Source organism: Ornithodoros turicata, chromosome 2 (genome assembly GCF_037126465.1).
Source record: "Ornithodoros turicata isolate Travis chromosome 2, ASM3712646v1, whole genome shotgun sequence".
Lineage (NCBI taxonomy): Eukaryota > Metazoa > Arthropoda > Arachnida > Ixodida > Argasidae > Ornithodoros > Ornithodoros turicata.
Window position 1 is genome coordinate 140,545,341 of NC_088202.1, and position 14,885 is coordinate 140,560,225.

At 45.6% G+C, this 14,885-nt stretch overlaps 1 protein-coding gene across 1 annotated transcript; it reads right to left on the reverse strand.

Annotated features, from left to right (window-relative positions):
• LOC135384167 (tolloid-like protein 2) lies at positions 1 to 10,476 on the reverse strand. The gene is made up of 4 exons (XM_064613390.1): positions 10,303 to 10,476; positions 2,133 to 2,377; positions 540 to 651; positions 1 to 360 (listed from the first exon to the last, which is right to left on the reverse strand). The coding sequence occupies exons 1-4, from the start codon at positions 10,448 to 10,450 to the stop codon at positions 317 to 319; spliced, it is 549 nt and encodes a 182-aa protein (XP_064469460.1). The 5' UTR covers positions 10,451 to 10,476; the 3' UTR covers positions 1 to 316.
• Positions 10,477 to 14,885: the final 4,409 nt, after the last annotated feature.

Below are 14,885 nucleotides of genomic sequence, written 5' to 3' on the forward strand. Positions count from 1 at the left end.
ATTATGGAATGTTACGTATGGAATGTTTCAAGCCTTACATGGAACATCCAGAACAACGGTGTCATTTAAATTACATTTTACCTGAAGTCTGAGCAAACAGCTTCATCCTACACAACACGCCGACATTGTTCTTCACTGCCCATATGTGGCGAGACAAGTTGTTGCGTTCCCCGTGAACAGCAGCAGTGAACGTACATGTGGTTTTGTGAAAGGGGCACTTTTTAATCAGAACAAAAAATTTATGAGTTTCGTGGAAATGACGAGGTAAACATTATCACAATAACGAGCTGTGTAACGTCGGTTTGTTTGCATTCTTTTATGGCTGGTTTCCAACCGCGTACTGAACTTGTGATGGCGTTTCTGCAAAAAACACAGACAAGAACAGACGTCGTCACTTGTACATCAAAGACAGTTTTTAGAAAGCACTAGACGGGCTGAAATCCAATGCCAAAAAATGTCACGATGTTAATGCTTTGAAAGCAGGGCCGCGCCGAAGCAGACGAAACGTCACAAAAGAAAACCGAAACTACATATCATACCTTGAACGTTGGCACGGAACAGAGCGTAGAACCCTTGTCCAGACTGTGGTCCCGATGTTACCAGTTTTACCACAATTTTGTTTCCTCGAGATTCGTATGGTGCCGGATGGTCCTGCAAGCAGCGGAGAGGATATGGGGCTTGTACAAGTTTGTCTCGCGCTCACTGTTGCGACAGGCGACAATATGGCGGCAAATAAAGCCTATGGCAAAACACAGTGACTGTAGCCTGTGACTGTGGGTAAAGCTCGCACACAAAGCAGCACCGCATAACGCAAACGTGAATGAAGAACGTGATTTCTTTCCCGGGATTAGTACGGAGTATACTCATCAAGATAGTGACGACCACACTGTTCATTATTGGTGAACGTGTTTGCTCCTGTGGTGACATCAGCTACCGCGCATTGCTCAGCATCGAAGATTCCAGCCTCAGGGATTCAATAATGTTTTAGTGTTCACGTTTCCTTTCTTGTCCTCTTTCTTTTCTTTTCCGTTTTTTTTTTTTTTTTTTTTTTTGCACTTAGCCGCTAAATGTTACGCAAGTGTAAGGACCAGACGCTATCGTACATGGAGGGCAGAAACAAAGAAGTGAAGTGACCAAGTGACGTCACTTAGGTAAAACAAGGCTGGTTCCCTATTTCCATTTACTTTGACCGTACAGAGGTCGTTGTGATGGTGGAGTTAGTCGTAGGTTATGTATTTTGAGCAGGGATCGGAACCGGTATTTTTTTCGGTCCGGTTCGGGTTCGGGTTCAGGCATATTGGTTCGGTTCGGGTTTAGCTCCGCTGGACCGAAATTATCAGCTTGAACTGGTTCAGGTATATCGGTTCGGTTCGGGTTCGGCTCAGGGGGAACCCCCACCCCCGCACATACACAGACAAAAAAAAAAATCTGTCAGCGGTCGGGGCATTTACAGGGATTGGAACAGTTACTTTTTTCGGCCTCGGTTTAACCGGTCCACGGGCAGTAATTTTGCTACATGCAAGCAAGCTTACGCTCACCGCACACGATTGTAAGAGAAAAGTGTGAGATAACCGTTTCAGGTGAGCAAAAAAAAAAGGTCGGTCAGTAGCACAATTAATTCACCTCTGAACCGATTTCCGAACCGGTAACCGTATCAATTTTTTTCGGTTCAGTTCCGGTTCGGCTCAGGACAAGCAAAAAAATTGTTCGGGTTCGGTTCGGTTCGGGTTCGTCAGAAAATAACGGTTTTTTCCGGTTTTCGGTTCGGGTTCAGTTCCGGTTCCGATCCCTGATTTTGAGTACATGACCTTGAACTACAACGTCCAGAAATCAATCAGTCATGTCATGGTATACCGCTTTCGCGTGGGTCGCACATATGCACTGGTGAATACAAAGCACGTCCGCAGTAAGGGGCACTCAACCAGTCACCCCTACCGCAAGGAAACGCAAAGCGTAAGCACAGTGATGCAAGAGGAAGGTTTCTTTTCATATCGGGAGAAGTTGCAGAGACGCGAACACTCTGACAAGATATTCACTGGAGAGCGTTGCGTTATGCGACATGCCTGTACAGAAGTGCCTGCATTTTTACAGAAGTACCTGCCGCCACTGCATTTTTTTTCTTTTCGACGTACCTGACCACAGTACCGCACGACGAAACTGTCATCTTGATCCGAGGTGCCTTCGTAAAGTTCCACATAATTGGTATCGCAACCGGCGGTGGAGTTGAGTGAGAAAGCCTGGAACCGCAGCGTCATTTGATTCCGGCCTGGAACACCGATGTACCAGCGACAGGTCTTGGCCTCCTGGAGCGCATCGGGGTACCCAGGGCTAGAGAAGGCTCCTTCGGTATGGGTAACGCGTCCTCCGCAACCGGCACCTGAAAACGCAGGCAAACACAAATGAGGGCATCGAAGTATCACAGCAGGAGAGGTCTGGGCTCCCCAAAGCTTGTCCTGTTCAGGCAATAACTACGTTGTCATTGAACAAATGATGACTACAAGTTCCTGCAGCAGTTGTTGCTGCTAATTGTAAGCCCAAGATTGCCGCTTAGTGGAGGTCAATATCAGTCCCACACAAAGTGCATAGTGCAATCACTGTTTTATTAAACAAGATTACAGGAAAAAAAAACGTTATAGCCGATTAGAGAATAGCAATTCATGAAAAGGCACCAGCCATGGGATTCGAACTCAAACTCTCCGCTTTCGGTGAGGGATGCTACCAGTTGCACCACCCTAGCTTGCCTCTGACTAGCACTCCAGAGGCTAGCCTTACATTCACACCTGACATCTGAGCGAAAAGGGGATAGTATGGTTGGAATCTCACTTTTCATCAAGTGCCATTCTTCAATAGAAATTCGATTCGAAAGCATTCCATAATTCAGTGGCAACAGGAGAAACTGTATTTCAAGGCACTGAAGTAGCCAAGGTCGAGCAGGAGCTCCAACCAACCATCTTTATTGCAAATCATGAAAGGCGGAAGTCACTGTAAAGGTTAACCAGCTGTAGGACTCGAACCCACATATTCTGCATTACCGGTCCAGGGCTCTACCAAATGAGCTAAGCTAACCTACCACACCTCCCCAGCGACTTCCAAGGATGCGTCATCTGAAGGGACAACCAACCACTCTCTCACTCATCCCACTTTCACTCTTACATGTTTTCTCACTCATGCACACATTCATACTACGCGATCGACGCAAGTGACATCTGTCGAACATGATGGCAATTGATTTTGTGAGGCTGGAACACATAGAATGGACAATTACATGCAAAGCCTCAAGAGTATTTGTCTCGTGTCTTTGTCCCTTCTATGTGTTCCAGCCTCAGAACATCAAATGCAGTCATGTCCGTTCTTTATTGCAACTTCCAGAACAGAAACTGAGTCACTCTAACGATTACCGTCATGCACACGCGCAGTCCAGCGCGGAATGTGCAAACACCCACCCTCCCACCTAGAAAGAAGATCCCCTAACTTCAACGCCATAGAAATCTGGCTTCTTCCTTCCTCGCTCTGTGCGGCGCAGCGCACAGATGGTGCCTTAGCACATACCGTGTAACAGAGGCGAACTTCTGAAGATTCCTGGGGACTTAATCGTTTCATCGTCGTTACGGTCGTTACAAGCTAACGAGTGGCGGGAAATTGAAAAAGGCGCGCGGGAAATTTAAAAAGGTCGGCACGTGACAAAACACGTGCACGGCGCTCTTCGCACGATACGTGAACGGCGTGGTACACGTCACGCGCAATGTGTCACGTGCCCACCTTTTTGAATTTCACGCCACTCGTTAGCTTGTAACGACCGTAACGACGATAAAGCGATTAAGACCCCTGGGGCGGCATCGATAGCAGCAATAAGTCATTGTTAGATTGGTCGACCCTTATGGTAGATGACAGACGCCTTTGCATATGATTTGCATGAATTCTCGGGACTTCGCCGTCCTACCGTCTTCGGTTGTAGGTGGTGGTGGTGATAGGGCTTGCCGTTGTCGGCAACGTCACGACTCACGCCCTGGGGGAATGTGCGTCCTGGGCCGACTTCTAAGGGAACTGTGCCGACATATGTCTGAAAGCGTCTGAGGAAAACCCAGGAAAAACCCCAGACAGCACAGCCGGCACCGGGATTCGAACCCGGGTACCTCCCAGTCTCGACGTGACATGGCCAGCACGCTAACCACTGAGCCACGGGAGCTGGTCTTCGGTTGTAGGTGCGTAGTGGGCATCCACTTGCCACGGCCACTGGGGTTCCAGGTGCAGTATTCGTCCGGAACTACGGGCCGCGTGGCGAGCTAGTGGCCGCAGCCACATAAGGTGGAATGCGTGCTATGGTGGTGTATGTGACATCCACGGCATATGCTAAAGACACTATACGAGGGTGCCACGCCGGTCAGAGCGAGCCTGGAAGAGGCCAGATTTCTGTGGCGTCGAACCTTCTAACTAAGTGGGAAGGACAGTTATGTAAGTATTTGAACATTCCTCGCTAGAATGAGACGGAGCCAGTGCACCGGGACATGTACATGAGGGCAATCGCTAGCTGTTTATACTGTTCGCTGTTTACACTCCAATAACTACTGGTTTCCTGCGGCTGACGCCGTAGCCTGCGCAACGTCGCCTTGCGCGATCGGGTGCTTACAGCACGCTGCGCTGGCTTTGATTTGCAGTTTATACTTCGTCGTCAAAGAGCGCGGCGTCTGCTCCCTCGAGCGTGGCCATAGGAACGTCCGTGTCTACTTGCATGTGTTATGGCGAATTCGTGGCGAATTCGCGGCAACTTTTTTTGCCAGATCCGAGTGTTCGCTTGGTCAAAGCAAAGCAGGGTTCATTCCACGCCAAGCAGACTTGTGCGTAACGCGTTACTAGTAATTGCGTTACTTGTAATCAATTACCTTTTTGAGTAATTCTTCGAGGAATCAGTTACTTTACTGTCAAAGTAATTTTTCGAGTAATCAATTACTTTTCTGAGTAATCGATTACTCAGTAATTGATTACTTTTCCGGCAGAGATTAGCTTATCTTTCAGAGGTTCTGCCCCAAGTCAAGCCCCTGGTGCCATCAGCCTTTGTTGGGCTGTTCTACTATAGCAAGCGGAGGTCATTGTAATAACGCTCTGGAATTTCAGAGTCTCTCTCCCTAATCTCTTCCTACACCAGTGTGATAGTACCTGAAGCTTTGGAGGTTTAGTGAGTCATGGGGAAGTTCCACGCAATGCTCTTCCACAAGCGGGTTAACGTCTTCCGGGGCGTACAGATCTCCTTGTCCTACGTGTTTTCGTTTGTCTTGTTGTTTCAGCTGTTCCGCTGTTGAGCTTTTTTTTTTTTTTTACTGAGGCACACAAAGACGGTTAGAATTTGCGTGAATGCAGAGTAACGACCGAAGTAACGCGTTACTTTTCTACTCGTTACTCAATTACATTTGAAGTCGAGTAATTGGTAATGGTAATCAATTACTTTTTCCACAGAAGTAACGGTAACGGTAATCAATTACTTTTTTCGAGTAACGGGCACAAGTCTGACGCCAAGTGAACCAGTGATGCTGCTCGACCCCCGCCGATTTTCACGAAAAAAAAAAAAATCAGAGTTCATTGTGGTGGTAGACGTATCCCAAATCCAAAATATTAGCCTCAAATAGCGACGCGTTCCGACGCCAGGGGGCTCCGACATTTGCTCTTCCGAGCGAAAACGGGTTGTCAGCTTTCTACTGCACCGAAGAAACCCCAAACATAAGCGTGTTTTCTAGAAGCACAGTATCACCAACTGATCGAATTTCAATAATCTACCGCAAAATTTTGAATTTGCGCGAGTTTGAGAAACACTTCAATATTTGCCCAACTTTGACATTTTTCATAAAAATAGCTACAGCATCTACCAAAGCGAAATTTTCGTGAATACGCGGAAATCCTTAAAAAAGTCCACATTCCGGGGTTAAAATTTTCAATTGCGATAACAGGCTAGAAATATGCGCTTCACATATAACTGTAGAACAACTCCTCATTTAAGCGTGGAGAAAAAATCAGGAAGTTTTTTTTTTTACATAAACTGATGAAATAATTTTTTTCGGCGCCATCCTCGCGACGTATAGGCTTTGCAGCGCGGTCGCCGAGTATAAGCAAATTTTTAATAATCAAATTTAATAATCAAATTTTAGCAAAAGGAATGCAGGAAGCTTTTCTGAAAGTGAATTAAGTCAATACTTTACATATATAAGAGCTCTTTCGACCAGCCCCAAAAGACAGTTCATGTTCGCTTGACTACTGATTTCCCTTTTCCCGTTTTGGCGCTTGCCGCTATGCTGCTTAAAGTATGTCTGTATATTTCGACCTTGTACACCTTCAGTACCCCTTTATACGCGTCTCCTTCCTTCATTTCAGAAATTAGTACCTCCGTTGGGATATAGTTAAACGACGGTTTTTATGAGCAAAATCAAAGCTTCCATCTGAATTTCGTTTATGGTCACCCAGATCATGAGGCGTCAAGATTTGGTTTTTGAACGGTTTTTGGTTGGAATTGTGCTTTAATATTTTGCTGCGAGCCTCATCAACGTTCCCGCAACACCGTCACAGGGAACCTTCCCATGTGATGTCGCACAGAAAAAAGGCCAAGAAGCTCATTCCAAAGTCATATACATGGTGACAGAGATTGACGACTTTTTTTTCTCTACTATGACGCAGCACCATCTGTAAAATACTTAATGTGAAACTTTCTCAGTGTGAGGATTGTCCGTGGTGAAGCGTTGTAGGAGTTGCCCTTGAAAAACGTGCTCTGCTGAGTTGTCATGCGCGAGTGAGTCTGATATCATTTATAAGTCCTGTGCTGTAGGTCCTGTCTGTCGACATCACGGAAATAAACAACGATATAGTAGCCTGACTACCGTGCCAGTACGCATTTTCTGTCGCGCCTGGACAAGGCATTGCGATGTGCTGAGCAGCAATGCTGAAATCGCGGAACCCGCAGTAATACGACGGATTTTACCATGTGCGCTTATGGCAGTGCAGTGGCCCAAAGCTACGCGGCGGAGGATCATTAGCGTCATGCCTGAAAACATAGACAAGAAAAAAAGTCTTACAGAACCGACATGCATGATTTTAAGAAAATCTCATGGAAGAAAACGGTGTCACTGTGACACCAGGAAGGAATAAAATCAAGTGATATATCAAGAGTGAGTTGTGATGCACTACAGGTTAATTTTAGGGGCAAAAATATCTATCGCCATATGTGCTATAGCTGAATTTCGTTAAAAATATGCTAGACGCTAGAATCCCATAGGGGAACTTTCTTGTGGAATACCACCTCGCGAGCAAATGGGAAGGAGAGAAGAGCCAGAGAATGGAATATGTTGCTCTAATTCGTTGTTTCCCGCGAAACAACAAGCAGTAAAACAAGCTAGCGTAAAAGAAGGAGAGCGATTCAACACTCACCGCTGTGGAGGTCCTTTGCTGGGGCTAGCACTCGCCGAAGTGTCACCGTAATGTATAGGTTCAAGATATCCGAAAGGGCAACGACGACCACCACCAAAAGAAGCGGTTTAACAAACCAGCAACACAAATTGCACGTGTGCAAGTATGTCGAAATGGAACTGTCTCTTAAAACTGCAGGTAATATAGGATACTCCTGTGTAGAATGTGTTGTACGTTTGACTTCCAAAAAGGGGCAAAAAAAGGAACAAAGATAGAGTCGAACTGCTGTTATAAGAGATTGTAACTTTACGAAGTGCGGACTGCCCTCCGACCAAGCCAGCCAGGAAAGATAAACAAGGCAGTGAACACGAGAAGCGAAGGGAGAGCCTTAAACCGGCTGTGCGGAAGCGTGTGAAGATGAGTCACCCGGCTTGGGTCGAATACCGGATACTCCACACCGAGTCAACTTCCAGAATGCCTGTGAGACATATCCTCACATGTGATCATTCTTTCATGCATTTGAATGTATGGGTGTTCGGTAGTTTCAGTGAACTGTGTGCAGCCCGCTACATTGAGGTGGTCGAAAGGGCTCTACCGAAATAAGGAAATTTCCGTTTCAATGTTGACTCACTCCACTTGTAGAACAACTTCCAGCGTTCCTTTTGCTAAAATTTGTGTTTTGCCTCAAGGTTTTTTTGAGGACAGCAGGATCAGCGTGCGCATATACTCGGAGACCGCGCTGCAAAGCCTACGTCGCGAGTATAGCGCCGAGAAAAAAATTATTTCTTCGGTTTATAAAAAAGAAACCTTCCTGATTTTCTCTGCACGCATAAATCAGGAGTTCTTCTACAGTTCTATGCGAAGCGCATATTTCGGGCTTGTTATCGCCATTGAAAATTATTTTAACCCCGAAATGTGGACTTTTTAAGGATTTCTGCGCATTTACGAATTTTTTACAACACCTATATCGTTGAGAAAAGAATTAATACTTTTCTATTATAGACTACTCCTGAGGGGCTTTACACCTGCAAAATTTTGTTTTGGTAGGTGCTGTAGCTACTTTTATAAAAAAAATGTCAAAGTTGGGCAAATTTTGCAGTGTTTCCCAGGATCCCCCAATTCCAACATTTTGCAGTAGACTATTGAGACTCGGTCAGTTGGTGACACTGTCCTTCTAGACACGTTTAAATTTTGGATTTCTTCGGTGCTGTAGGACGCTCACAACACGCTTCCAGAAGGGGCCACGGTGTTTGCTCCAAGCGCGAAATTCAGAGCCTCCTATCGTCGGAACGCGCGTCGCTATTTGAGGCTTTTTTTTTTTATTTGAGACAAGAATACCACCTCAATGAACTCTAATTTTTGTCGTAAATATCGGCGGTGGTCGAGCAGCATCGTTGGATCAGTTGGCGCGGAATGACCCCGCAATCTCGTATGTTCGCGGGGCGCTTTCCGAGCACGCGGAATTTGCCAGCCAACACTTTTATCGCCCGGTCTTGAAACTATCCGGCAGCGGGTGGCCCAACTATATCGTGTGTCGTCACATCCGCACTGCAACGGTGGCGAGTGCCGTCATTGGAAGTTCACGTGGGTTAGCAGACGACGGGCATAGACGGACGACCGCGGTGCCCCTTGCACAATCCTATGGCGGCCGATGGACAACGATGAGGATGGCCACGCGCCTGAAGCACCGGCCTCAGTTCAACCGGCGCGGCCATGGAGATAGGCCACCGTCATCGCCTGTCCGTGGCATACCGTCACCGCCGGTCGGGACTCATATAGAGGGACACCACCTCTGCAATCCAATGACTAGAACCGCTATACCCCTGGCCCTCATGTTCGGGTGGCAGCGGCCGATCCAGCTGGGGCGCCTACCTAGCAATTTTAGGGCGCTTGGCCGTGCTGCCATGAAATGAGCATCCGAATTCGCCGTTAGACGTGTTCCCTGGATTCCGCCATTTTTTCTTTGCTGCTTCTTCCTTTCGAGGAGCACACGTGTGACTGTTTTACAGCGCTCGCCACGAGTGCTGTCGCGCAAACGATTAACGTTGCACGCTCTCAGCCGCTCGAGCATAAACAGCCGACGGTCAGTCAACTTGTCGGCCTCGGTAGCTCATTCGGTAACGTGTTGGTCTGCTGAGCTCAAGATCGCGGGTTTGATCTCGGGTGAGGACGGTAGGAATCTGTTGGAGACTTTAGCTATGCTACGGGGCCCCCACTGTGTACTATGTATTGCAAATACTACTAATAAAATTGAATTGAATTGAAAAAAAAACTGCCGGCGCACGTCAGAAGAACCCCAGGTGGTCCAAATCATCCGAAGTCCTGCCCTGCGGTACGTGCAACATGTCGTCCTTACATTGGGAAGACAAACGTTACGTGTAACTCACTTATTTCATTCATTTATTTATTTCAATTTATTCATTCACTTACGTCTAACATCACGGCACCATTATTATTGATAATTCAGTCAACATCGTTACGCGCCCTCGCTCGTCGACGCTACGTATAAACAGGACTTCAGGTTGCGTTCTGTGACTTGCAATAAATGTTGTTGGTTGGGGCTTCGACTAGATCCCTGTTATACTTCATTTACGCGTGGCTGATGCGTCTGCAGTTGCAAATTGTGTGATTTTGTACCACCCGTTCGTAGTCAAATATGCAACAAAATTAGGGTCAACTCTGCTCGCTCGCAGTCAATTATCGAGTCACACGCGACAAAAAAGAAGACACTTTATACATAGGTGCGAAAACAGATTCCAGGCACTGGAGCACAGCAACCATCAGCCTATGAGCTCTAAGGCATAAAAAAGAGAACGAAAAAAAAAACGAAGTGGAAGCGGTGGCAATAAAAGAAACTGAGCTCAAGGCTTTCATATATTCTTCTTCTAATTAGACATTTATAGAACAATAACTTACCTTGTGTGCTGCTGATATACATGACACTATATCTCATGAGGGCACTCCAGTAGATTATAGTACGATCACTGTCGATGATTATGGTGACCCTGTCGGAGGTTGAAAACAATGGGTTCGGGTTGGCTTGGCCGCACAATGTTGCCAACATCCTAGAGGTTGCGGTTTCACCATCGCGTACCTATGACACAATAGTCATGTATCGCTACGTCACGTTCATGGAATTGTTTTCATTGAAGTTGCAGACAAGATACACAACTTCAAAATGAAACAAGGACATTCCAAAGCAGAAGCTGCTTCAAACATGCAGCCTGTCACATGTGAGGTCATGTGTACCTCTGTTATTTTAAAGATTCTGTCGTGTAATTCAGTTCGGTTTAACTTAAATCCAACTGCAAGACAGTGAATGCGAAAGCTGCGAACTTCACATATTGGAGGATGTTCCCTTGCCTGACATTTGCGTACTTGATAGATCGTTTTGATTTATAGTGATACGCAGTTTTTGTGGACCTGCGATAAGCACATGGTTGGAAGTTCACTCTTACATCGAGAAAGTACGCAGTATGTTTTAGGGTCTTATATTTGCCGCAATAGCCGTTTTCTGTTGGCGTATTGCGGTAAATTTTATCTCATTTGAATCACACGAAGTGTAAAAAAAAAAAAAAATCAGAAGTGTCAAAACAGTCACTTGACATTCTTCACATACTCAACCAACAACAATGCAAATGTACGTGTAGAAGAGAGGAAGAAAGAGAACGCCCATATCAGGGATTGGCATAAATACATTTTTTGACTATTTAAATATAAATACAAAATACTTTGTTGACAGGGGTATTTAAATACTCTTCATAAATAGTTTTCAACATGAGTATTTAAATACAAAATATAAATACGGTATTTAAATACCGTAACTACTACCATAAATACTGCGAGGAAGATGTCATCTGGAATTACAGAAATAATTATGATCATAAGGACAAATCAGCAAGAAAGAATTGCATTTATTTGTCAGATTATCATGGCGATTTTAATATGAGAAATTTCTGACTGCTTCTTTTAGACATCTTCTGTTCGGCCGTACAATCAGATTCGCAAAGGGGAACAGCATCTCCACAGGTGCCGATGTTCAAATTCATGTATTAAATTTGACGAAGATGCTTCGTAGAACAACGTAATCGGGTAGTCACGACCGTTGTCCGCAACAACCGTGAAAAACTCGCCATCTAAAATGGTTTGTCGCATGCGCATGCTAGCGCAAACCCGGCATAATTGCGCCCCAAACTCGCCCTTCTTCCCGAAAGGTCAAATGCAGGGCAACTTTAAGATATGAGTCAGTATATTCTGTATTTAAGAGTATTTATAAAGTATTTACAAGAATAAATACCCGAAAATTGGTATTTAAATATAATTATAAATACATTTTTCAAGTTTGTATTCAAATACAAAATATAAATGCATGTATTTATATTTTAAATAGTATTTTAATTACAATGTATTTAAATACTGCCCATCCCTGGCCCATATATACAACCGCAAAAAAGAAAAAAAAAAGGAAACGCTTGTGCGCATCAGCGTGCGTGGCACACGACTTCATAGTCCATACCACGCGACTCTTACCGTTACCCTCGACACATAGTATGTAGTAGAGCTGATGACATATGATTAGTTCACCGGGAATTAACGCGAGTCACAAATAGTTCCAAATCTGAGTATGAGTGCTGACATACCCTGGAGATAGATGGACAATGATTAAGCGCACCTGCTGAAATTACTCTACATCCTCCAACTAAGTTTGAATGTTTATATCAACACTGCGGGAACCTGCATCCATGGGACACTCTGGGACATATATACCTGCGTTCAAAACGTGCAAAAACTAGGTAATGGCCACGACCGCACAGCTGAAATTAACAAACTACGTACCTCCATTCGATCTCCATCACAGGTTCCGCTGTGAGGAGTTCCGATGTCAAGTCTGAGGAAGTATAGACTCAGGGTTCCGCCTCGAGTGACCGGAGATATATTGATGATGAGCGGCAGCCTGTGCAGGGACGAGCTCCTAGGGTACAAGTAGCTCATGACAACGCCGCTGTCCGTTGTGTATGTCCGATTCTCACCTGGCATATTTCAATGAAAGAAATAAGATGAAATTTAGAATAGGCAATGCCTTGAGTGGTCCCGCTTAGGTCTTACAGATGCAATTATTTAGACGGTGCAACAACGTATCCTTCGCGCAGTCATAAAAATAAAAATTGGGTCGCTGTTAGGTACAGACAGAAACATATTGAGATGTTGAATCCAATAACCGAAGTGCCGTCTATTACCCACGTGGTCAGCTAAAGAACGGCACAAAATGTAACCGACTAACCGTAGCAAGATTACTCGGCCGGAGAAATCCCACTGGAGCACCTCCAGTTGCCTTATAAGTATATAGCTTCAGTGTCCGTGCGACATCCTGACCTATAAGGTGTGTGGGTACCATTCCGGGGCGCGTGTGTTGAACTCCGGTAGGGGCGTGGTCTTTTTTCTTGATAAGCTGAATACGGGTCATGTGTCCCAGAGGTACGGGGCGTACTTCGTAGGTACGCGGGGAACTTCGGGGCTTCTTTTGGTTGTGACGATTGAGACGGCTGGGCTGCGTAGCGGTATGCAATATACGCTTGTTTGTTGCTCGAACCTTTTGCTTGCTGTGTCTTCCTGGGCGACGGAGCGGACGGAGCGGACGGACTGACGCCCCGAGGTTGTGGAAACGCAGGTTTCCACAGGTGATACGCCATCCAAGTAGGTCAGCCCTAGCTTCCTTCTCTACCCCATTACCCACAATATGGTCAGGTGACAAAGGCACTTGCTCAGTTTCTGCGGTCCTGTGGCCTTCTGGGTGAACTGTGACCAGTTTTGTGTTTGTTTTCCTCTTTGTTCTTTTGTTTTTCTTTTTGTTTATTTGTTTTTCCTTTTGTTTATTTGTTTTCCTATGTTTGTTTGTTTCCCCTTTTTCTTTGTTTTTCTTTTTGTTTGCCTCTATTTTATTTTCCTTCCTGGAAATAGCAAGCCGCCATAGCGGTGGCTAACCTTTCCCTCTTAATTTTTTTTATATATAATAAACATATTCCCCCCCATTACCCACCAAACAAGGGGTAACATTTCAAGATCGAAGCACACGTGGCTTTTTCGGTGGACCCACGTCCAACTAGGAATACCACGCTACTTGCAGCATTGTGAGTGGACAGACAGGCACTTGGTCATTTGGTTTCTTCAAACTTTGCCCTCCCACTGCACAGAAACAAGCTGTCGTAGGCGCGTAAGACAGAGGCTTCGTTCCGATACTGAACCCGACTATAAATAAGTACGTACGTACATGTGTGTAAAAAGAAGGGAAAAGAAAGCGCGATGTTCGTAAGGAATATGACAAGGGCGTCGAACACTCGTCGGCACAGCCTCAAGCGAGAATCAGCAGGGACATTATTTATCGACGTCCTACTCGTACATATATGCTTGTTTATACATACACCTAATCTGTGAAAGACGGAAGACATGATGTGCGAATGCACGGAAAGCTAACATCTCTATATGACGTCGCAGTGCAAGTGACGCATGTTTTTGCATGTTGGAATACAAAGTCAATATGCCTTTTATTTGCAGAGATGCTGTCTACGATCAAAGCCGTTCCTTCTCATTTGTCTCTCACCGTTGTGCTGATTCTGAGAGACGTGGGAAAGTGGGCACCACTACTGAGGGGTGAGACACTTCCAACTCTTATATCCAGGATACGGTCACAGTACAGCAGTCAATGACACTCCGGATCGCCTTTCAACTACTGCCGGCTTCGGTAGCTCAGCCGTGAACGTGCTGGCTTGCTTGCTGAACACAAGGTCGCGGGCTCAATCCCGGTAGATGACGATAGCAATGTGGGTGCGGTAAACATTGCTTCCAGTACCGTGCGTCAAAGATCTTTGGGGCATGTCAAGAGAACCCCAGATCATCAAAATTGTCCGCAGTCCTACGATGCGGCAGGTGTACCAATTCACTACACAAATACGATGACACACATTATGTGTAAATCTACGTACTTCCAACTATATTATTATTGGATCTGCACTGTGGTGCAGTGCGCAAATTTATGTTTGTGCAGTATGCCTGTATTGCATGCTCCTGAACGGCGACTAGTACAGCACTGAAAGTTTGCCAAAAAAATCCTTCGAATTCGCAATTCGCACAAACTACGATAAAAACAATACGTACACTAACATACTTTAATGCATATTCGGCGTATATCTTTGATGCATCATTGCGTGCATTATCGGATAGAACGCCAAGGTCCGCCTTTATTTTCTGTCCCTCGCGGATGCCATCCAAGTGCAGCGTCACCAGGTCCTCGACTCCAAATACAACGCTGAACGGCAAGCCCGTCCACTCCAATCGCACACACCTGACGTGCTCGATATAACAGCCCAAAAGCGGCGAGTCTTTACCCAAGAGGCAACTCCACACCGCAGTGATCACACCTACGATGCAAAGCTAATAGCGGACCCTCCTCTTTTCCTCTCACCTCAAAGGTACACCCTCCTCTCTTTTTTGGTAAGGATGCC